Source organism: Lagenorhynchus albirostris, chromosome 13, assembly GCF_949774975.1.
Source record: "Lagenorhynchus albirostris chromosome 13, mLagAlb1.1, whole genome shotgun sequence".
NCBI lineage: Eukaryota > Metazoa > Chordata > Mammalia > Artiodactyla > Delphinidae > Lagenorhynchus > Lagenorhynchus albirostris.
Window position 1 is genome coordinate 4,381,866 of NC_083107.1, and position 24,930 is coordinate 4,406,795.

Here is a 24,930-nt window from a genome sequence, read left to right on the forward strand (position 1 = left end):
GTATCAGAGAAAGCTGAATATGGAGCCAGGACTTTGATCTCTGCAGGGTAATAAGGCCACCATTCACAGTGACAGTGGAGACCATGTGGGGAACCTGGACTTTCACCCCTACAAGGTGGAAATTAGACACCCTTTCCCCCTGGGGTGGTATCAGAGGAGGCTTAGTGGAGATTCAGGACTTTCATCACCACCCAGTAGTAATTAGGTTACCTTTGCATACCTACCATGTCAATGGCAACCATGGTTAAAGTTGTAATGATTCAATCCTGCCCCTCCTGGTCAGGACGGTATCAGTGGAAACATAGTGGGAAGCCAGAACTTTCACTACTGCCCAGCAGTACCAAGAAGAGTTCCCCTTATGTCAACACAGACTAAATGGGGAGCCTGGAATTCCACCCCACCTGATTTTATTGAGGCAATGCCCACCCCTTCTCCTGCAGGAGCAGTATCAAAAAAAGCCAACCAAAACAGAAGATCTTGAGTCTCATAACATAATACATCCTAATTCCTGGTTTTAATTTTAAAAGATGATGAGTCATCCAAGAACCATAAAAATCTCAACTTCAATGAAAAAGATCACTCAATAGATGCCAATACAGAATACAGATGTTAGAATTATCTAAGAATGATTTTGAGTGAATCATGATAAAAACGTCTCAAAGAGTAAATACGTACATGCTTGACCCAAATTGAAGAGAAAACAAAAGTTACTGGCAAATAAATAAAAGATATAAAGAAGAAACAAAAGGAAATTTTAGAAATGAAAAATATAGTAGCCCAAAATAAAAACTGAGTGGATGATCTAAACAGTGTAGAGAGAGGAGATATACTCTAAAACACTTTAGATAAATCAAATGGAATGGCCTGGAATGGAATTTTTAAAAATTCAAGTAACCCATAGAAAGACAGGATAAAGAAAACAGAAATGAAAAACAGGCAGAACAAATAGAAAACAAAAATTAAAATGGCAGGGTTGAGGCCCAACATATCAATAATAACATTAAGTATAAATGGTACAATACACTAATTAAAAGTCCATTTGCCTTAATGTACATGTACCTAACAACAGAGTATCAAACTACATGAGGCAAAAACTGATAGAACTGAAAGGAGAAAAGGATGAATCCACTATTACAGTGGGAGACTTCAACACCTCTCTATCAGAATGGACAGATCCATCAGGCAGAAAATCAGTAAGGACATAGCTAGACTCAACAACACCATCAACTGGATATACAGTTGCGACCCTGGACGACACAGGTTTGAACTGCATGGGTCCACTAACATGTGGAATTTTCTCAAAAAATATATGGTTGCCCCTTTGTAGCCACCAGGCCACATCCATGGATTCGACTAACCTCAGATCATGTATTAAGTTTGCAATCCACAGATGGTTGAATCCACAGACGTGTATCCTGCAGGTGCAGAGTACCAACTGTGGGACTTGAGCATCTATGGATTTTGGTATACCTGGTGGATCCTGGAAACAATCTCCAGCAGATACCCAGGGACAACTGTAATAAATATCTATAGAGTACTTCACCCAACAAAAGCAGAATACACATTTTTTTTTCAAACTCACATGAAATATTCACTAAGATAGACAACATTCTGGGCCATAAAAAATAACGTAACAAACTTAAAAGAATAGAAATCAAACAAAGTCTGCTCTCAGACCACAACAGAATTAAATTAGAAATAAATAACAGAAAGATAACAGAAAAATCCCCAAATACGCAGTGATTATACAACACACTTCTAAATAACACATCGATCAAAGAAGAACTCTCAAAAGAAATTTAAAAAATAGTTTCAACTAAATGAAAATGAAAACACAATTTATCAAAATGTGTGGGATGCAGGGAAAGCAGTGCTTAGGGGGAAATTTATAGCACTGAATTCCTATATTAGAAGAGAAGAAAGATCTAAAATCTATAATCTAAGTTTCTACCTTAAGAAACTAGAAAAAGCAGAGTAAATTAAATCCAAAATAAGCAGAAGCAAAGAAATAATATGAATTAGAGCAGAAATCAAGAATCTGTAGAAAATCAATAGAGAAAACCAACAAAACCAGAAGATAGTTCTTTGAAAAGATCAATAAAATCAATGTCTCTAGCCAGGCTCTCTAAGGAAAAAACAGAAAGGACACAAACTGCTAACATCAGAAATGAAAGAGATGACATCACAGGCCCTGTAGGCCCTGTAGACATTAAAGAGGTAATAAAGGAATACTATGAACAGCTCTATGCCCCAAAATCTGACAATGTAGTTGAAATGGACTAATCCCTTGAAAGACACAATCTGCCAAAACTCAAACAAGAAGAAACAGACAATCTGAATAAACATATATACATTACAGAAACTGAATCAGTAATTAATAAACTTCCTAAACAGAAAGCAGTAGGCCCACATGGGTTTACTGTTAATTTCTATCAAACATTTAAGGAAGAAATTATACCAATTCTCTACAATATCCCAGAGGAAAAGAAGCAGAGGTCATATTTCCTAACTCATCCTATGAGGTCAGTGTTATCCTAATATCAAAACCAGACATTACAAGGAAAGAAAACTACAATCAATATCACTCATGAACATAGATGCAGAAATCATCAACAAAATATTAGCTAATTGAATCCAACAATGTATAAAAAGAATTATACACCATGATCAAGTAGAATTTATCCCAGGTATGCATGGCTGCTTCAACATACAAAAATCAGTTTATGTAAACCATCATACCAACAGGCTAAAAAATAAAAATCACATGATCATATATCAGTAGATGTAGAACAAACATTTGACAAAATCCAACACCCATTCAGGATAAAAACTCTCAGTAAACTAAGAATAAAAGGGAAATTCCTCAAGTTGGTAATGCATATTTACAAAAACCCTACAGCTAATACCATTCTTAATGGTGAGAAACTTGAAGTCTTTCCCACTAACATCAGAAATAACACAAGGATGTTGCCTCTCACCACTCCCTTTCAACCACACCGGAAATCTTAATTACGCAATTAGATAAGAAAAAGAAATGAAAGTTATATATATTGAGAAGGAAGAAATAAAGCTGTTTTTGTCTGTAGATGACATGATCATCTAGGAAGAAACTCTGAAAGAATCCATTAAAGACTCATGGAACTAATGAGTTATTATAACAAGGTTGCAGGACACAAGGGTAATATAGAAAAGGCAATCGATTTCCTCTATACCAGAAATAAACAAGTGGAACTTGAAATTAAAAACAAACGCCATTTACATTAGAGCCCCCTGAAAGAAATATTTAGGTATAAATCTAACAAAATATGTACAAGATTTATATGAGGAAAACTACAAATCTGATAAACAAAATCAAAGAATTAAATAAATGGAGAGATGTTCCATGTCTAGAGTAGCAAGACTTAATATTGTCAAGCTGTCAGTTCTTCTTAACTTGATCTATACATTCAATGCAATTCCAAAAAAAATTCCAGCAAGTAGTTTTGTAGATATAAACAAACTGATTCTAAAGTTTATACGGAGAAGCAAATGACCCAGAATAGCTAATACAATACTGAAGAAAATCAAAGTTGGAGGACTGATACTACCTGGCTTAAAGACTTACCATAAAGCTAGAGTAATCAAGATAGTGTGGTATTGGCAAAAGAGCAGACATATATAGATCAATGGCACAGAATAGAGAGCCCAGAAATAGGCCCACAAAAATATAATCAACTGATATCTGACAAAGGAGCAAAGACAATAAAATGGAGCAAAGAAAATTCTGCTGAAACAAGTGGACACCTGCGTGCAAGGAAAATGAAACTAGATACAACCTTACACTCTTCACAAAAATTAAAAAAAATGGATCATAGCCTTAAAAGTAAACTGTAAAACTATAAAAAATAATGTAGGGAAAACCTTGGGTATGATGATGACGTTTTAGATACAACCCCAGAGGAACAATCCATGAAAGAAATAATTGATAAGCTGGACTTCATTAAAATTAAAAACTTCTGCTCTGCAAGAGACAATGTCAAGAGAATGAAAAGACAAGCTACAGCCTGGAAGAAAATATCTGCAAAAGACACATCTCATAAAACACTGATTCAAAGGATACAAGGAACTATTAAAACTCAACAATAAGAAAACAAACAACTCAATTGTTAAAAAATGGTCCAAAGACCTTACTTAACAGACACCTCACATAATAGAGCTCGTATCTCCCCTGCCTCTGCTACCCCAGGCCCCTTAGTTTCCAGCCTCTTTCCATGTTTTATGTTTCTCTGGGCACTTGTCATTTTCCAATGTACTATATAATTGGCTTATTTTATGTTGTTTTGTCTGCCTCCCCTCACTAGAATGGCAGCTCCACAAGGGCAGGGATTTCCAAGTGTTTTGTTCACTGCTGTTCCCCAGAACCTAGAACAGGGAATAGCACACAGTATTTATTGAGTAAATTTTAATCAATATTATCACATAAACAGTAGAAAATCTTTGCCAGTACAGATGGTAATATTAAGTATCATGTACTAGGATGATGGGATCATGATAATAATAGTGAGCATTATTTATAAAGCCCCTACTCTTTGCCAGAAACTGTGCCAAATGCTTGATGTGGGCATACACCACACACACACACACACACACACACACACACACACACACACACACTCAGAGAGCAGGAAGCATTTCACTAGGGAGAAGCTAGGATGAATTGATGTGCCTTGAGGATGACTTATTTTTGGTGTTCTAAATTGGTACAGCATCCTAAGAATAACTGACATTTATTGAATACCAACTAGATGGCAACCACTATGCTAAGCATTTGTAGTATTCTCCTTTCATTTTAACAACCGCATGAGGTTGATACTAAGCTTATCTTCCTTTTGCAGTAAATCTGAGGGGAGATTAGAGACAGGAAGTCATGTTTCGAGATAGTGCACGCAGACCCGCTGACTGAAAGGCCAGCTTGTAACGCCCATAGAACCCTTACCAAGAGCCAGTCCCTGTGCTAAGCACTCTGAACAGCATCTATCCAGTCCCCAAAAGAGGGATCAGGAAACTGGACAGCTTAGCTGGGTGGCAGAGCCCCATTCAACTCAGGGCTGTCAACTCAAAACAAACGTCACCTTCTCTATAAGGCCTCCCCGTCACCCTATTCAATACTGAGGTTCCCTCCACACACACTCCTTCTCCTTTTATTCCTCTCCAAGCACATGACTGTCTTGTTTATCTTCTGCTGCCCACTACAGTGAAAGCCCCATGAGGGTCAGAATTTAGGGCTGACTCTGGAGCACCCAGAACAGTGCCCAACATACAACAGACACTATTTTTTTCATCAAATCTAGGTGATACTGTCTTCTAAAAAAAGGTCTGAAGCAGAAGCAATGCTGTTTAAAGATAATCGAGGCCAAGATGGTCTCCTTGCTCCCTTTTGGTTTAAACATTCAATATAAAAGAAGGCAGAAGGAAACTAACCATTATTTATGTGCTTTGGGGTCCAGAATTGGAGTTGGGCACAGTGTGTGGATAATATAATTCTGAAGAGGAGCTTGGGCCCTGGGTTAGAAGTGTTGGGGATAAATGTCTAGAACGTCCCAGTGGTTCCCATCAGAGGTGATTCTGTGCCCATCCAGATGCCCCAGGATATTTGGAGACATTTTTGGTGGTCACACTGAGGGATGCCACCGGCATCTAGTGGGTGGAGGCCAAGGCTCCTGCTGAACACCCTACAACACACAGGACCATCCCTCCCACAGCAATCATCTGGCCCCAGATGTCAACATGCTGAGGCTGAGAAGCACCAGGAGGTGCCCTATCATTAGAGGGGATTTCTACTTCTGAGTGTGGCTGACGGCTCCACAGATGTTACCAGAAGCTTCTGTCAAGGCTGCAGCCTGTCCTCTGTGAAGGGAAGCAGACCCACACCGTTGTAAATAACCAGTCTTGTTTATAGAAAGCAATTGTCCCCATTATTGGAGGGATTTACATAAACTGCCAACCAATCCTTAGATGCCTGTGACTAAACTGTAGAGAACGCAAAATAGCGCTCTCTGAAAAAGTGATTTTTAATTACAGCTTTGATGCTGGGCCCTGGAACTGAAAAGCCAACTGTACCCTCAGGAGCTGCAGCCTGGGAAGCCTGAGCGAGCTGCCCTGTGGGCAGCACTTTAACCTGAACACAAGAGAGCCCACACTGGGGCCACAGATGAAAAGTCAGCAGGAAACCAGGAAGTACAGCCCCCCTGAAATATCACTCTGTGTCTGTGATCATGGCTGCATGATCCCAAATGTCTGAATGAACAGTAGGAAATTAAGTGAATGTTAAGGCATTTCCAAATATCTAGGTACTTGACATTTGTGACCAAAAAAAAAAAAGACGAATTGTATTTTCCATTAAACTTTGCAGAGTATGCTTTTTTTCCTACACAACTAAGGCAGAGCAGAAGTATTTAAAACTATTTGGTGAATTTACAACAATGTCCAGAATCACCATATACGAACTCAAAAAAAATTGCAACATAAGATCCAGCTACACTAGCATAATTGATTTGTAAATAGAGTTGGGACGCAGGGATCCCGGTGTGATTAGATTCCTATGACATGCTGATGTGTCTCCGCAATTATTTAAGAATTTGCATTAACTCTTGACTCAAATCTCAATTCATTTATCTGCTGCTTAACGCTGTGGTGTATAAGGGCACTCATTTTTATGGTTTATTTCGCCTTGTAGAGTGAAGCGCGGGATGGTTTTGTGAGCACCTGGTGCTTGCTGCAAGGCTGTGCTCTTCTGGTTGCTATTCCAAGTCCCAGTGTTGGCTAATTGCAAAGGTCTCCGCTTCCTCACTTCTCGCCCCCCGTGGACACCCAGCGTGAGGTTTCACATTCCTATCATCATGCTGCCCTGCCCGCCTTTACGGGGATCACCGCCTTCTGACGTCTCCTGGGAGAAGAGGAGGAAAGCCTGCGGTAGGGCTTGGCTCTCAGGAGGATCAGGTGACAGAATGCACAGGAAAATGGAGGGGAAAGGCGTTGCCACGAAGAGAGAGCAGGGCCCTCGGGCTCCACCCCAGGGGATGGGCCGTGCACAGAAGCGGGACACAGAGCAGAAGGTCTGGAAGTCTCAGGCCAAACCAGCAGGGCCTGTGGGTTTATATTTCAAAGGAGCTGACTTTATTGGCCTCTTTATGGGTCCTTGGTGGGGAGGGAGCTACCAGGGGCCACCAGAACTTTTTCATTATCAGCATGCTATCCAATTCCTCTTTGCCCCCTTCTCATTCTCATTCACTCTACACCTGCACTGAGGACCACCACGCCTTTCCCAAGACTCACCTGTGTAGGCCCCTCTGACGACACACCAGCCTGCCCACTGGCTTGCTTCTCAATACCTCTTTCTGCTTCTCCTTTCTGGACTGTCCTCGCTTCTTTCCTTCTCCTACATATAACTGGTATTTTACCATCTTCTTTTCTATGACATTTTTTCTTGAAGATTATATCTGATATCAAAAACCATGTCTGCAATTCCTGATCATTATCAGTTGTGCTAATTAATGTCTTTTAAATTAATCGTCAGTTCTGCACATCAAGCTACTTGTTGAACTATTTCAAACTGGTATTCCACCATCAACCCAAATTTACTGTGTCTAAATCCAAACTAAATCCCCATCCTCCACTTCAAAACATGCCACCTCCTCCTGATTCTCACATTTCTATCCTCCCTACCAAATTTTCTTGAAATAATTCACAGTTCAGTGCTGGTTGGCAAGCAATTTGGTACCTTGGCACAATAAGATAATGCAATTTTATTCCTATCTTTTGATTCACCACCATTCACATTTATGAAAACATAATCCGAAGAACCAAAACAAATTATGACAAATATAACACACATAAAATTATATTTAATGTGGAGGTAGCAACTAGCATTTACAATCTGAGAAACTATTAGGCACAAATATGGAGACATATGTGCTGACGTAAAAATAGAAAAGTGACATACATTTGCATTTATAATGATTGAAACAATGTACAATATGCACGTAAAAAAGACTGGAAAGAAATACACTAAAATAATATTTATTGTCTGGAGGAAAGTGACCATATTACCTTGATTGTATGTTGTTTAAACTGAATTACATCTTGTTCAAAAGGCAATTCCTTCATCGTTCTAGATTCCTCCAGCTTTCTTTTGTTTGGCTACCAAGTTTTACATTTAACTCTTTAAATATCACTGCTATCCATCACTCCCTTTTCACCTTTGCTGCCTCACCCTTGTCCTGCCCTGATAACTTCCAGGCAGGATTACGATGCTGGTCCCCTGAGGAGGCTCCTCTAGGTTGATCCATCAACACTCCCAGCCCTTCTCCCTTCTCCTCCTCTGCCACAGAGGCTAGAAAGCAAACAACTCCACATCCCAGCCCAACAAAGCCATGTGACATGGTTCCAATGAAGAAAGCATTGGTAGAAATCTACTGGAGAATTCTAGGGACATGTTTGCTCTTCTGAACATGGAAGAACATGACAGGGGCTATCCACCTGCCAAGGATGGTGGAAGAAAAGGTTGAAAGGGCCTGGGTCCCTGACAGCATCATTATAGCAGCTGCTTCTGAACTTCTTATTGTGGGAGAAAAATAGCCCTTATGTTTTAGTTGCTGTTTGTTTTCTGCTACTTCCAGCTTGATGTGCTGCTGACTAATATCTTGCCTAGCTGCTTTCCTGCTTCTAGTCTTACATCACTCACATCACCCTATAACTTTTATGAGTGAAGGATGAACAGACCAGAAAGGAAAAGTAAATAAATAAATATTGACAATAAAAGTAAAGGACAGCTGACACGTGAAACAACGTTGAAGACCTAAAAATTACAAAAAGTATGAAAAAAAAATTTTTAAGAGTAACCACAGTCCATTTAGTAAGGTTTAAAAAATTCCTACACACATCATTAGTTACTCAGGGCATCAGTACCAGCACCAGAGTACAGCACAGTTAGTGGAGACTCTCAAGAAATATTAATTCTACAAAAATATTCAGTCTACAGTGGATACAATGGTGAGTCAAACATAAAAGACGTCACAGCAGTGGAGCTTAGAGTTGAAATCAGGAAGGAATACATGAACAAAATAATTATGCAAGTAAATGATTAAAATCTGTGCTACAAATTATCAAATTAACGCATGGTTTTTATAAAGGAGAACCTGGTCTAGTCCAAGTATTAGTGGGGACAGGGGGACCAGGCGCTACACTAAGCTCTGCTGAGATAAATTTGAGTAGGTTACATTCTGTGCCTTTGGGGAGTTGCAATAAATAATTAAGAAGCCCAGTAAACAAACAACTACAGTTAAGTACAAGGAGCACTCCAATGGGTGTGATCAAAGGCTATGGGGACACCGAAAAGAAATGACTGATTCACTCAAGGATTGAGTTACTCTGGAAATTAATCCACATTCAGTACATCATCACCAAATGTTACCAAATTAATGAACTATGACTGAATTTAAGCATGAAACAAACCAGAAAATCTAAATTCTGACATATCAAAAAGTAATGAAATTGTTTAATGGACTTTGAAGCACGCAGTCCTAGCTCAGAAAATAATTGTGAGAATTAGATCACCCCCTCTAAGCTTGGTCAACCATCCAAATGACTAGATTTGATCCATGATTGTATGCATTTGAGATTAAGACAAAAATAAAGGAAACAATGAATTAGACCAGACTGTATACACAAGTCAGGATCAGACAGCAAGGCAGAAAAAGCCAACATAAGTTTACTTTGTTCTTTTACTGAGATCCAACTAAAAGACTTACACTTAAAAAGATTTCATACTAAGAACTAAAATCAGCCTTTTCATTCACTGTAGTTTATAAGATTATCAATAAACACCCAGAGACTTGGACCTTACATTAGTTCTGCCAGTGATCAGCTGTGTGAAGACAGAATCACATGGTTTCTCTGAGTCTCAGCCTCCTTATCATGAAAAAGAATAATTTCATCAGTAATATCCAATAATTCTAAAATAGACTTTCCAGAAAAACCATCCACCACTGTATCATTTTCACTGATTTCAAATACTGGCTAACTGTAACTGTAAAAAATCAGGAGAATACAAAGACATTTTACCGATAATTTGCCAGGCCACGATACATCAGATTTCGCAAACAATAATCTGAATTTTCCTAAGCTAAGTTGGCAAATGTATAATGCCTGATAATTAAGAAGCTATGCAGCCAAAGAGTGGTTCTGGAGTCTAGTGAAGTCTATGTGGCCTCATTAACCAGGAAGCACACACTTTCGATCAGGTGGAATCTTTTTGATGAAATCTATGTCCTTCTCTTGGATAAAGGAAACAATAAAATAATCACCCAAATATAATGTCACATATCATTGTACAGTATTATGAAGATAAATGAAACTTGCATATAGTATTTCTGCTGTAGGACATACCTCTTCCCACCTCAGTCATTTTTACTTAGAGTGTTTGATAAAGTTGCTTAAAGCGAGTAAGGAGTTATAATATGTGTGCCAAAGAGGAGTCTGACAATTTAAACAAAATGGAATACGGTTTTGTCAGTAGATTCAAAAAATGACACAGTAATTATATGTAATGCCACATAATAATCCAAATGTAATTGCAGTGTAATTTTTCTGACATGCATTTACTATCCTTCTCCATCGTAATTATTATGCACAGATAATGTTACCTTGTTTTTCAAGTTCTCCACTATCTCCTTGAGGTGCAAACTTTTCAAATATGTAGATTCATTTTTAAATATATGGTACTTACAATATCTATCTTATCACAGGACCTCAACATATGAGTATCAACAACAGGAATACTAATATTTATGCAAATACCTAATGTTCCAGAAAGAATGACAAGGAAGGGGTACCATTTTCATAATTTTTTGTAATGTAACTTTTTTGTAATTTTTTGTAGTATATGATAGAATGGTTTGGGACTTCCCTGGTGGCGCAGTGGTTAAGAATCTGCCTGCCAATGCAGGGGACACAGGTTTGAGCCCTGGTCTAGGAAGACCCCACATGCTGTGGAGCAACTAAGCCCGTGCACCACAACTACTGAGCCTGTGCTCTAGAGCCCGCGAGCCACAACTACTGGGCCCACGTGCCACAACTACTGAAGCCCACGCACCTAGAGCCTGTGCTCTGCAACAAGAGAAGCCACCGCAATGAGAAGCCCGCGCACTGCAACAAAGAGCAGCCCCCGCTCGCCGCAACTAGAGAAAGCCCCGCGCAGCAATGAAGACCCAATGCAACCATAAATAAATAAATAATTTTTTTAAAAAAAATGGTTTATCCTGCTCTTCCCGTGCCATCTGTTCTCTCGTCAGTGAGAGGGTCCGTGTCATCCACGATGTAAGAGGGTCTGGCTAGTGTGAATGAGGTGCCTCATGAGGTTTTCAATGGGAAAAGCATCTCTGCTGCACATGCTTCAAGGCCGACAGCCACAGACCCTCTGAGCACACGCAAGCCTGGTGGACAAGCACAGCTGCGTCCTCACCCCTTTTCCTATCCGGACCCACACCCACTCCATAAAACGTCATGTTAATGCTGTGATATAAGCAGATGCTACATCCTTTGACAAACTCAGAACAAAATTATAATGTGTGGAAACACAAATTTTATATAAAGATGAAAAAATGGATGAATGATGTAAAAATTCATTAAGTTCCGTGATGGTTAATTTTATGTGTCAACTTAGTTAGACTATGGTGCCCAGTTGCTTGATCAAACAGTAGTCTAGATGCTTCTATAAAGGTATTTTTTTAGATGTGATGAGCATTTACTATCAGCAGACTATAAGTAAAGTAGATTATCCTCCAGAATGAGGAGGTCGGCCTCATCCAATCAGTTGAAGCACTTAAGAACAAAGACAGGTTTCCTGAAGAAGAAGGAACTCTCCCCAAGACTGCACCACAGATATTCTACCCGATTTTCCAGTGTTCAGACTCAAGACCACAACATCAAGTCTTATCTGAATCTCCAGCTGCGGGCTTGCCCCAGATTTCAGACTTGCCAGCCTCCACAATAGCATGAGCCAATTCTTAAAATTTCTCCATCAATCAATCAATCAACCTCAATCTCTCTCTCTGTACACACACACACACACACACACACACACACACACACACACACACACACACACACCCATATATAATCCCCTACTGACTGTCTGGAGAATCCTGACTAATACACATTTATTCAGAATGTTAAATATATTAAGTATCTTCTTTGAAAAACATATTTTTTGGCTTTGTTTATGACATTGGTAAATTCTGTGCCAACCCTAGTTTTACGGTTTGGATAAACAATATTAAAAACTTCATGAAACCAGCTGAGAATAAAGTTGACATATTGAGCTTATGTACTTTCTAAAATTAGATTTGTGTACACAAATATATATTGTGTACTTTCTATAGAAACTTAGTTTATATATTTTCTATAGAAAAAATAGTATGAAAACATGAAAGAATTCAGGTAATCATGACTCCCAGTTAATGACATCAGACTCTACTTCTTCTATGGGATACCACACACAGCAAAGTTCAGTCATTTTGTAGAAATACAGTAGCATAATCATATTCTTATGTGTAACAACTGCAAAAAAATGTTTTAAAATCAGGGTGTATATTACAATATTTTCCATTGTAAGACCAGTTTTACATCTTAAGGAGCAGTTCTTCTTGATGTACACCACTACTTTTCATATCAGAAAACACACTTTAAAAAAAATTATCTTTATAAGTAGAAAGCAAATTACAATGGCTTTAATATTAGACCAAAGTTGTATTTTATTAAGATTATAAATGGTGTTTTAAAAATGGCATCTTATTATTTTATATATAACAGACTGATATCAAAAAACATGTTGAAATTAAAAATGTTAAATTATTTTTTAATCGCCCACAGAAATGCTGTGGTGGGCATCTTTCAGAAAGAAAGGCCCCTCTCAGGGGCCTTGAGGAAAGAGGTACTTACTAACTGCAGAGTCATAGGAGGTCGAGTTGTGCTCTCCTCTCATGAAGGGATATGGCGACAGGTAAGCATGCATGCAGTTCTTCAATGGTGGCTGATTGGCTAGGAAGGAGAACAAAACAAAGGCATTTGTTACTGAGAAGCTGAGTGAAGGTTTGTTCCTAACAGAAGAGAAATACAGGATCTGGGGGTACACAAGCAAAATAAAACTATAGGTTAGATCGACAAATTCAGAGACTTATTGAGTAAGGGAGGAAACTTCCTTAAAAACCTCATGTGGTAAATAAAGCACAGGGGACCTGGAAAGTGGATTCATTTAAAACATCTAGCGCATGACCCAATTCAAGGGAGAGAACGCCCTTAATATCACCCCAAAATTGAAAGCACCAGATTTCATTCGTTTTCACAACTATATTCTCCAATTCCTAACATAATGCCTAGCACATAGTAGGTATTCCAAAAATAGTCATTTAAAAATCTAGTAAATTTCGATTTAACCTTTATTGGTTCTAATTAATAGAAAATTTCTTCTATATTCTATTTTCAGGGAAAAGATGTAAATGATAGACCATACAAGTTAATAATTGAAGTACATTTTTAGCATTTGAAGAAACCACAAGAAAGAACTTTAATGTTGTTTGAAATCTTGAAGATTTCATCATATACCCTCTAAGGAGTAAAATACTCTTCCCTTCTCTAAGTCTCGGCAAACTCTTCCTCTTGCAAAGTCTGACCTACTCCACTTTACCAAAGTCTAAATAATCTTCACTGGCAGATCACAGGCTTATTCTCCTCCCCCAAATGACAGTCAGAAACTCTATGAAATATTTCTCTCAAAATGCCATTTCACCATTACTTTGTTCCTTTTACATATGCCATTTACTGTTGACTCGTCTTCTGTGATCTCATATTTGTATGTCATATTCCATGATCTTGACTATTGTTTAAATACCATACTTTGATTTATCACAGGAGTATTTTGATAAGAAGACTGATAATTTCAACCCACAATAAGTCTGAGGGTAATAAACAGTTCTTTCATTGCTGGATGCAATAAGATAAAGGCTAGCTATTTTCAGTGAATTGATTTTCCAAAGATTAACACAATATAGAAAAAGCAGTTGAAAGAATGCATCATATTTTTAAGGAGCTATTCTACTTCAAAAAAGAACTTTAAAGTTTCTATGAGAGAATGGAAACATCAAAAGCAAAGCATTTCTTAATATTGCCCACAAACATGGTTTAAGCCCAAACAGAGCAAGCTTTCATCTGCCACTGCTGATCACTGTTTTGTTATAAAGAAGATTTTTTTTAAACTTTGAAGCTATTAATATAAAATAATACATCTTTAATTCTGGATTTTTAAACTTGGGATTTCAAGCCCCCCAAAATAGCCAAAAGAAATAAAAGCATTTATTTGCAACACAGCAATAATAGACACTCGAAAAAAATACTATAGATAATATCTGTTTTGTTTGTTAGGGCTGGTGTATTTTAAACATGAGCGAGGAAACAGCGGATTATTCAATTCTGCCGTAAGTATTCAGACTCCAATTTCATGTTAGAAAATAAAATAATTATTCCTATAGCCATTTCTACTTAATAAAAAGGAATCATTTTATGAACATTTGGAAGATATCCTATTGAGATTCTACAACTAAGAATCCAATCCTATTTTATAAGTGACATGAACCAAATGAGAAACTGTTCATTTTTATTTTAAAGCCAAGGGGGAAAATAAAGCTGAATTCCACTTACTGTACCAGAACTGCCAGATATTGGAATCATTCTCTTCCACAATCCCATTAAACCAACATCTCCAGAAGAATCCTTCATGGTGGAAAGTGACGTTTTCTATCTGTACAGAACGCAAATGAAGTAACTTGCCATCAACACAAGGAACATAATCTAAACAGTTACCTCCAGGAAATTTTTTAAGCAATGTATTTTTTCCCAAGTAATGATGATCAGTAGCTTTCTACATATCTCTTCTATGAAGAAATACACATTCCACTACCATTTTCGGATTTCAAGAGGATACATAAAGCTATGCTCGTTACTATCGAGTACAACAATATTTTGAAGAAGAAACGCACATTCTGTTCACCTGAACACTTTCCCACTTCAGTCGCAAGAAGCCAATAATCTGATCCAAAAGCCACCAAAAAGAGTAAAACCCCCAAAGCACCAAAGAGAGCCCCAAAGAAGATGGCAATGTTTAGCCTCATTTTCAATTCACTGGCTTCCCTTTAAATAAAAGAAGAAAATAAAAAACAGCTAACACCTAGCTCCTCAACCAAAAAGAATAAAGATTTCTGAATAGGCAGAATCTTCTTGAGAAGTGTCTCTTAGCTTCTGTTTCAGTGGCTTCGCACTCACACCCAGCCGGTGGATTTGTATTGCCTTTGCTCTCCCCTGGAGGGACTCCAGCCCAGCAGCTGAGAATGGCTGACTATTTTAGGATACTGATTGAGGAGCTGTCTCTCTCCCATGGGGATCAAAAAATAACTGACCTTCCCCTGACTGTGGAGGGCAGTATCAGGAGCTGGCCAGAATCATCGTTACTGCTGCTGGGTAATCCACAGAAGTGGAAAGAAGACGGAATGGTATGAGGTCATTGACGGCACTGGCCCAAAGTCTTAAGTGTCTGAACAAGCTCCTCTTAATCCAGAATGACCATTACAAACCCAAAGACACTGAAGACTCTCTTTGAAGATATATAAACCGCAGCTATAAAGACCCACAAAGACCTCTCTTGGATATAACTGAGGTTGTAATTAATATCTTAATCCTTTTGGGGTATTTGTGGGATATAAAATAATTAGTGGGTTGACAGATCTAACGTAACAGCAAGTACAATTCAGGTTTTAACCTATACATTCATAAGTGTATTTAAAAGATCAAGAATATGGTAACATAAACTACTTAAAGTAGAAAAAAATACTTTTATGTAGCATACACTATGACATAAAAACAGCACTTTATATAGCAGCTCCCAGATCTTGTACAAGTTATTCCAAATAATCATCTCAAAAGTGGACTAATGAAAAAAAAGTCTCAAAAATATATTACTTTCTGGATTAGGATGAAAGAATATGGTCTACTTTTTGTTTCCTTCATTTTAAATATTCAACCTCCTCAAAATATGGATCTTACCTGATACCCATACAAGTCACCAAATAGCAATGAATCTATACTTTCTTCATGTCTATCCTCTATAGCTCACTTCTTTGTTTTTGTTCTATGTCTAAATATGCCCGAGAGCATTTTTTTAAGTATTTGTGTAATATTTTAAAACTTTCAGTCTCTATAGCTATTGTTTTTTATAATCCCAGTTGTAACACGGGTCACTGCATCTTCTCAAGAGGCATCTGAACTCTACCGACTTCCTTCACCACTTCTGTTTGACATGGGATAGATCCTTAGATAATGAAATTAGCACGGGCAAAAAGACAACTCCTTAGTAAGGATGTAGGGCCTTGACCAGCTCCAGCTATATGCAATCAGAAGTGCCCAAGAGTCAGGAATGGAATTCTAAGTCATAGAATCTTTTTTTTTAATTTTATTTCATTTTTTATACAGCAGGTTCTTATTAGTTATCTATTTTATACATATTAGTGTATGTATGTCCATCCCAATCTCTCCCAGTTCATCCCACCACCACCACCCCACACACTTTCCCCTCTTGGTGTCCATACGTTTGTTCTCTACATCTGTGTCTCTGTTTCTGCCTTGCAAACCCGTTCATCTGTACCATACTTCTAGATTCCACATATATGTGTTAATATACGATATTTGTTTTTCTCTTTCTGACTTACTTCACTAAGTCATAGAATCAGTGACTGTGAGGGTTAAATGGAATTTGAGAGCACATCTGTGCTGATCCCTCATCTAGTGCTCAAATCTCCTTTATAAGATTCTGCAGATCAACAAGCCATGCCATTTTCAGCCGTTTCATTTAAGGACATCAATAATGTCCATAGCTCTGCCTTAATTTCTGCCCCAAACTCCTTCCCTAAAGGTTCCAGTCTTAATCGTATTCTGTCCCCCAAGGCTGTACAGCACGTTTAAACTCTGTCGTATGACAGAGCTTTCTGATATTTTGAAGAAGCAATCATTTCATGCCTCCCTCAAACCCCACTCCACCCCTTAATATAGGTCTTCATTTTTCTAAGCTAAACATCCCATTCCTTTAAACATCCCTTAGATTGGAACAACTCCCAATCTCCTTGCTGTTCTGATTCTTTGCTACAATCTGCAAGTACCTGATTGAGGTGAGGCATAGCGAAATATTCCGGGTAGAATCTAACGAAGTTAATATCACCACCTTTCTTATTTGGATGCTGTGATGAGCAGAATAATGGGTTCCCAAAGATGTCCATACCCTAATCCTAAATATAATCACGTAATCTGTGAATGTGTTACCTTACACAGCAATATTCTGGATTATACAGGTTGACCCAATCTAATCACATAAATCCTTAAAAGAAAAGCAGAGACTCTTTCCTGACAGTACTCAGAGAAAGAAATGTGACCCCAGAAAAAGGGTTGGAGAGTCGCTGGTTTAAAAATGTGGGAAAGAGACCACACGCCAAGGATTGTGGGCAGCGTCTAGAGGATGGAAGAGGGAATAAAACAGATTCTCTCCAAGAGCCTCCAGGAAGGAATGTTGCCCTACCAACACCTTGACTTTGGGGATTTCTGACCTCTGGAACTGCAGGATAGTAAATCTGAGTTGTTTTTAAGCCACGGACTTTGTGTTAATTTGTTACACTGTTACAGCAGCAATAGGAAACTAACAAAGATGCTGTTCTATAATTAATACAATATAAGATCAAATTAAGGGGGTTTTTGTTGGGGGGGGAATGCATCTTCAAGAAGTGCTTACTGAGAACTTGCGAGGGTCCAGGCATTTTATCAGATACGCAGGGCCTGACCTTGAGGAGTTCATGAGCTAGTGAGAAAAAAAGATTCTTCAGAATGAGGTACCTAAGGTTGTAATAAGCTTCTGGCCGCCCCAGTCACAGCCTCCTGCTCAGCCACACACACCCCCAAGACGACTGTGGTTGTGGTTTTGCGGCTTTACTGTAGGTGACAATACTGTTGTTTGCAGAGGAAGAGGAATCCTTTTAGGAAGGTTTTATTTAATTTATTTATATTGTAATGACATGTAAAAATCTATGCATTAATACTAAATCTTTTACACACACACATTCACAAACACACACACAAACAACTGGATTTTTAAAATAAGTAGAAAGAGTGCAGGATCTATTATTGCTACAGTTCATCTCAATTTTGGTTTCGGTCACAAACAAAAAATCGTCTTTCTGGATGAGGTCTATCAACTAATATTTCTTCACCATGTTTTGGTGTATCCACAAAGGTATAAGCATCATTATCAAAAGGTATATTTATCAAAGCAGCTACTAATGTAACCAATCTAATTGTTTCCAACCATTCGTTCGTGGGCATCCATTTGAGAAAGATACCGTAGACTACTTCCGACATCATCAAACTGAACTCCTTTAGCTCAGTTATCCTCAGTGCTTCTCACAGTGCTTGACACACAAGGGGCACTAAGATAAAAAGAAAAATCCATTTGTATTAGGACTCTTGGCTGTGATACAAATACGTAGCTTCCTGAGCTAGCCAACTGGTAATCCATCAAGAAGAAATGGCTCTGATCTGGCCTGCTGTTTGTGAAACTTGGAGAAGTGGATTTTAGCAGGGTCTGTGCTTCCTCTGTAGATAACCTCCCTACCAAACTACCACTGGCATTTTTCACAGAACTAGAACAAAAAATTTCACAATTTGTATGGAAACACAAAAGACCCCAAATAGCCAAAGCAATCTTGAGAATGAAAAACGGAGGTGGAGGAATCAGGATCCCTGACTTCAGACTATACTACAAAGCTACAGTAACTAAGACAGTATGGTACTGGCACAAAAACAGAAAGATAGATCAATGGAACAGGATAGAAAGCCCAGAGATAAACCCACATACATATGGTCACCTTATCTTTGATAAAGGAGGCAGGAATGTACAGTGGAGAAAGGACAGCCTCTTCAATAAGTGGTGCTGGGAAAACTGGACAGGTACATGTAAAAGTATGAGATTAGAACACTCCCTAACACCATACACAAAAATAAGCTCAAAATGGATTAAAGACCTAAATGTAAAGCTAGAAACTATCAAACTCTTAGAGGAAAACATAGGCAGAACACTCTACGACATAAATCACAGCAAGATCCTTTTTGACCCACCTCCTAGAGAAATGGAAATAAAAACAAAAATAAACAAATGGGACCTAATGAAACTTCAAAGCTTTTGCACAGCAAAAGAAACCATAAACAAGACCAAAAGACAACCCTCAGAATGGGAGAAAATATTTGTAAATGAAGCAACTGACAAAGGATTAATCTCCAAAATTTATAAGCAGCTCATGCAGCTCGATAACAAAAAAACAAACAACCCAATCCAAAAATGGGCAGAAGACCTAAATAGACATTTCTCCAAAGAAGATATACAGATTGCCAACAAACACATGAAAGAATGCTCAACATCATTAATCATTAGAGAAATGCAAATCAAAACTACAATGAGGGGCTTCCCTGGTGGTGCAGTGGTTGAGAGTCCGCCTGCCAATGCAGGGGACACAGGTTCATGCCCTGGTCTGGGAAGATCCCACATGCCGCGGAGCGGCTGGGCCTGTGAGCCACAGCTGCTGAGCCTGTGCGTCCGAAGCCTGTGTTCCACAACGGGAGAGGCCACAACAGTGAGAGGCCCGCGTTCCGCAAAAAAAAGCAAAAACAAAAAAAACAAAAAAACTACAATGAGATATCATCTCACACTGGTCAGAATGGCCATCATCAAAAAATCTAGAAACAATAAATGCTGGAGAGGGTGTGGAGAAAAGGGAACACTCTTGCACTGCTGGTGGGAATGTGAATTGGTACAGCCACTATGGAGAACAGTATGGAGGTTACTTAAAAAACTACAAATAGAGCTACCATATGACCCAGCAATCCCACTACTGGGCATATACCCTGAGAAAACCAGAATTCAAAAAGAGTCACGTACCAAAATGTTCATTGCAGCTCTATTTACAATAGCCAGGAGATGGAAGCAACCTAAGTGTCCATCATCGGATGAATGGATAAAGAAGATGTGACACATATATACAATGGAATATTACTCAGCCATAAAAAGAAACAAAATTGAGTTATTTGTAGTGAGGTGGATGGACCTAGAGTCTGTCATACAGAGTGAAGTAAGTCAGAAAGAGAAAGACAAATACCGTATGCTAACACATATATATGGAATCTAAGAAAAAAAAAGTCATGAAGGACCTAGGGGTAGGATGGGAATAAAGACACAGACCTACTAGAGAATGGACTTGAGCATATGGGGAGGGGGAAGGGTAAGCTGGGACAAAGTGAGAGAGTGGCATGGACATACATACACTACCAAACATAAAATAGCTAGCTAGTGGCAAGCAGCCGCATAGCACAGGGAGATCAGCCCGGTGCTTTGTGACCACCTAGAGGGGTGGGATAGGGAGGGTGGGAGGGAGGGAGACGCAAGAGGGAAGAGATATGGGAACACATGTATATGTATAACTGATTCACTTTGTTATAAAGCAGAAACTAACACACCATTGTAAAGCAATTATACTCCAATAAAGATGTAAAAAAAAAAAAAAGAATCCATAGTAGACTCTTATTTAGAAATAAAATAGAACTATCCAGGGGTCAAAAAGTATCTTTCTTCTTCAGAAAACTGGACCATTTGTCTACCATCGGAAACTCCTAATTTACCATGATTCCTAAAATGCTCCCAGCAATCATTCAGTATCTCTTCCCCAAGTTCTCTCGGCAGCTTAAAAAACTGTCTATACTCCAGGGTGATTGTTAAACAGCTGCTGTGTCCATGATCTCTTTACAAATTCAGACGTTGGATCTTTTCCCTTTCAGCCTCTTTTCTAGACCAGGTGATGAGGGGAGACAGACATACCTCAGCACCAACCTCAACTCACAGTAATCCTATAATAGAACAACTCCATGGCTACTGTACGTGCCCACTCCTTTAGTGAATACTGAATCTGTTTTACGCTGATATGACTGTCACAGTGAATCTGCAAGAGCACAAGCATAAGCATGGTGTCTCAGGTTCAATCCTGTGGGAGACCTTGATGGTCAGAAATGTAAATGGAGGTGAATGATAATAACTAATACTCATGAGCATCTACTGTGTGCAGACACCATCCCAAGCATATTAGATGCCTTGAGTACAAGTAAGTCTTCAGTAGGTAGAATATGAAATAATCCATGTCTTGGGTGGGAATTTCAGCATCTAAAGGTCTTCTTGGTAGGAGTTAAAGATGTTCCTGGTTGCATTAGAAGGCCAGAGGTAAGCAAAGAGAGCTCTGCATGGGGTCCCACTGCCAAAGGCAATTCACAATAATTTGTTTATAACTTTCAGTCTGTCCTCTGGATCCCTGAGGCTCCATGAGAAGGCAACGTGGCTGACTGAGGACGAGGAAATGACCCTCCAGGATCCGGTGAACCTGGGACAAGAACAGGAACTGCAGGGACCAGCTCTCATTCCCACGTTCTCCCTTGTTACTGGTATTTCAGAACGAGTATTTCATTGAATTAAGAAGAGGCGGACTTTCCTTTCACAGATGACTGATATTGGGCAAACGGTTCAACTCTGAGTCTCTGAGGGTTTTTTTTTTTTTATTGGAGTATAATTGCTTTACAATGGTGTTGGTTTCTGCTTTGTAACAAAGTGAATCAGCTATACATATACATATACCCCTATATCCCCTCCCTCTTGCGTCTCCCTCCCTCCCACCGTCCCTAAGGATGGCACTCTTCTGAGACATTATGTCTGTTAACCTGTTCATTCTCACGACTCCCAGTGTACAAGCCAGGAGACCGAAGCGCAGTGACATACGCCCCTGCCCAGGGTTGCCTAGGCGGGAGGTGGGGCTGGCACGTGGTTAGCATTCACTGAGTGTTGTCTTAATGAATGAACAGGGAGGTATTTAGGACAGGTTTCTCTGAGTTTTTTTAATACGGAAAATGGGAACAACGCTTCGGAAGATGATTGGGGGTATCAAGTAAGAGGACCTGCATCAGAGGAGCTGGTGCGTCACACATTAGGCTTCTCTTCTATCCTGCCTTTAGCTGGGGATCATTCTTGATGAAAAAATATATTTTTAAGAAGAAAAGAAACTAAAACTCCCTATGCTAGCATCCCAGATCTGACTCAGGTTTATTCCCACAGGCTAACTTCTCACCAAGGGCTCCCAGCCCTCCTCTCACCCATACACACCATCCTCCCTCCTAGGTCACCAGCAGTTCCCCAAATCTCTGCCCATTCTGCTCCCCTCAGATGAGAAGTCCCTTCTCTTCCTCCTGGCTGATGAACTCTTCATTAATCCATTCCACAAACATTCACCATTATGCTGCGGTGTGCAATATGTTCTTCTAAGTGTTGAGTTACCATCAGCACTCTCCAAGGAGACTGTATTATATACCCTATACCACTTTCCCATATATTTAACTACACTCCTGCCCTTCTAGACAGTTGTCAATTCCTGTGTCTTGAAAAAAACTGGGTCAAGAAATTTTGTTCAATGAATAAATTAGTAATGAACGAACAAATGTCCCATGGACAATCTGCCCCATTATCCTTCAAGATGTTACTGGGGACACTGGTCCCAACATCTACAGTGTCCCATTATGAAGACCTGGAGGAAATTTCTGGATGCTAAAAAAATGTTGTGTTTCCACAGAGCACTACTGTTATTTTTCATCTTAGAGACACTATACTTGATTCATTTGACAAATGCATATCACTTGCCTGTTCTAAGACAGGGTGCTGTGTCCTAGAACCGTGACAGTGAATAAAATGTGCTCTCTATCCTCAACGAGCTTAATTCTCATGGCACTGAGAGTACTTTTCTTCATTTTGGTACCTGGAAAGCTCGGGGGCAAATGTGCAAAAGGTGATGTCCCAGCTTCCTGCTTCCCTCCCCTACCCTGACTTCCTTAGTTTCCTTTCTGTGTGCCCCTGACTTTCTCTCTCTCACACACATATTTTTAACCTATTATTTTGTATGTGTTTATGTAAGCAGCTTCAAATACTTCTGAGAACAACATAAAGACTAAACAGTGAAGCAAACAAACATAGACACTTTGTGAAATCAGGTATGAGAAGTCACCATGTATCAGTTGCGTTTTTCCATTCTGAAAGATCCTTGAATTCTCTGTTCATCCCTGCCTTTTTTCCCATCATTCTGATTATTTCTACTGTCATAATTTCACTTGGCAATCCTCCCGACTTCCTGGAAATAGCATCCCCTTTAGAGTCTCTTGTCATTGAGAGAAATTATGGCAAAAATGTTTTTAATTTTTCAATCTAAAAAATTTATAGTCAACCTTTTAAAATCTTGAGGATACAAAGATCAATAGCATTCCAAGGCGGTGTGGTAAATTTTTTTTTAACAGATTAAATAAAACTTGACAACCAAAGGCTAGATGACCATAGACAATGGAAGGCTTTGCCTATATTGATTAAATGTCTTTTTATTTAGTTAACTGTGTTTTTTAATCAATAAATACACTAAAACTTAGCAGAAATCCCAAGCCATGCTTAATTTGTGAGTGACAAGGAGCAAAATAATTTCTAATCCTGATATTGTAATAGTCTTAATTATCTCAAAATATCTAATGAAACTATCTAAACATTCCCCCAAAAAATTAATTCTGGTTCACTTTAGTTTAAAACAAATGCAAGAATGGCTCACCATCCAAAAGTACTGAAAAAATGTGTAAACAAATATACAAATCAAACTTTCAGAAAACTGGAGTGGTTTTTTGGAGATTTTCGGGTAGATTCTTTTTTGTCTTGGAATAATATATTGCAGAACCACAATACTTATCTGCCATTCCAACATCCAAAATTTCTGAAAACCAAAAGCTTTGGCAAAGCAAACCTGATTGGCATGAGGGTGCACATAAGCTATCGTGTGAATTCTTACATACTTGACTTCACAAGCATGAATGTGTTTGATTACAGGGCTCGCCAGGTTCCACGGGGGGTGTTAAGTAATGTACGGTATATGCATGTTGCTACTTTTTCAAAATCCTCAAAATTCTGAGTTCTAAATACACCTGGCCCTCAAGGTTACGTATAAGGTTACATATAAGGCCCTCAAGGTTACATATAAGGGATTGTGGCCCCACAGTCCTAGACACAAGACAATAGACTAAATGATGACCCTAAAATTAATTGTTTTCCCTTTGATCACGATTGAAACAGATTTTTCCTGCCCATGAACCATTACTATATGTCTCTGTGACTCTAATGACCTTTGTAAATCTGTTCTGTGTTACGGTTCTGGGTTCTTGTGTGTCACCCTCCCTGCTACCTCCCCCATCCAACAATATGACAATAGGACCACAATCTGGAATTTTAAGAGATTATTTTCACAAGCCTTCTCATCTTACACAGAGTACAGGAACAACATATAAACTCTATGGGGGTGATAAGAGGTTGTTTTTGTTTACTGCTACATCCCTAACACGTAGCACAATGCTTTATGTACGTGCTCAGTAAAAACTTAGCTGACCAGGTAGCACTCTTACTGAGTTGAATTAAATTGGGTTGAACATTGCCATCTGCTGGCCACAGTAAAAAATTGCATTCCATGGTACACTATGGTCCACTGGGATTTTTATATAATGCAAATATTGCAGAGCAAGGATTTGCTATTGGGATTTTTATATCACACAAATACTGTAGTGCAAGGATTTCCTATTTTCACAGGATATGATGCTGAACAGCCTTAACTAAGATGATGCCATCAAAGCACCAAGGCCCTGATAAATAGCTTATGCTGAACACAACTGTATCAGGATCCACAGGCTCATTCACTTCAT

The 24,930-nt window shown here is 38.9% G+C and overlaps 1 protein-coding gene across 2 annotated transcripts in view; it reads right to left on the bottom strand.

Annotated features, from left to right (window-relative positions):
• Positions 1-24,930, bottom strand: part of TMEM182 (transmembrane protein 182) — a 69,509-nt gene that overhangs the window by 36,205 nt on the left and 8,374 nt on the right. The window contains exons 1-3 of one of the 2 annotated variants that reach the window (XM_060169297.1): positions 15,072-15,439; positions 14,734-14,833; positions 12,979-13,077 (exon numbers count right to left, since the gene is read on the bottom strand). In XM_060169297.1, the coding sequence (XP_060025280.1) occupies positions 12,979-13,077; positions 14,734-14,833; positions 15,072-15,203 (331 nt within the window). In that variant the 5' untranslated portion in view covers positions 15,204-15,439. Of the gene's footprint in view, positions 1-12,978; positions 13,078-14,733; positions 14,834-15,071; positions 15,440-24,930 lie in introns of those variants that run through there. The other variant, XM_060169298.1, reaches the window with a different exon arrangement.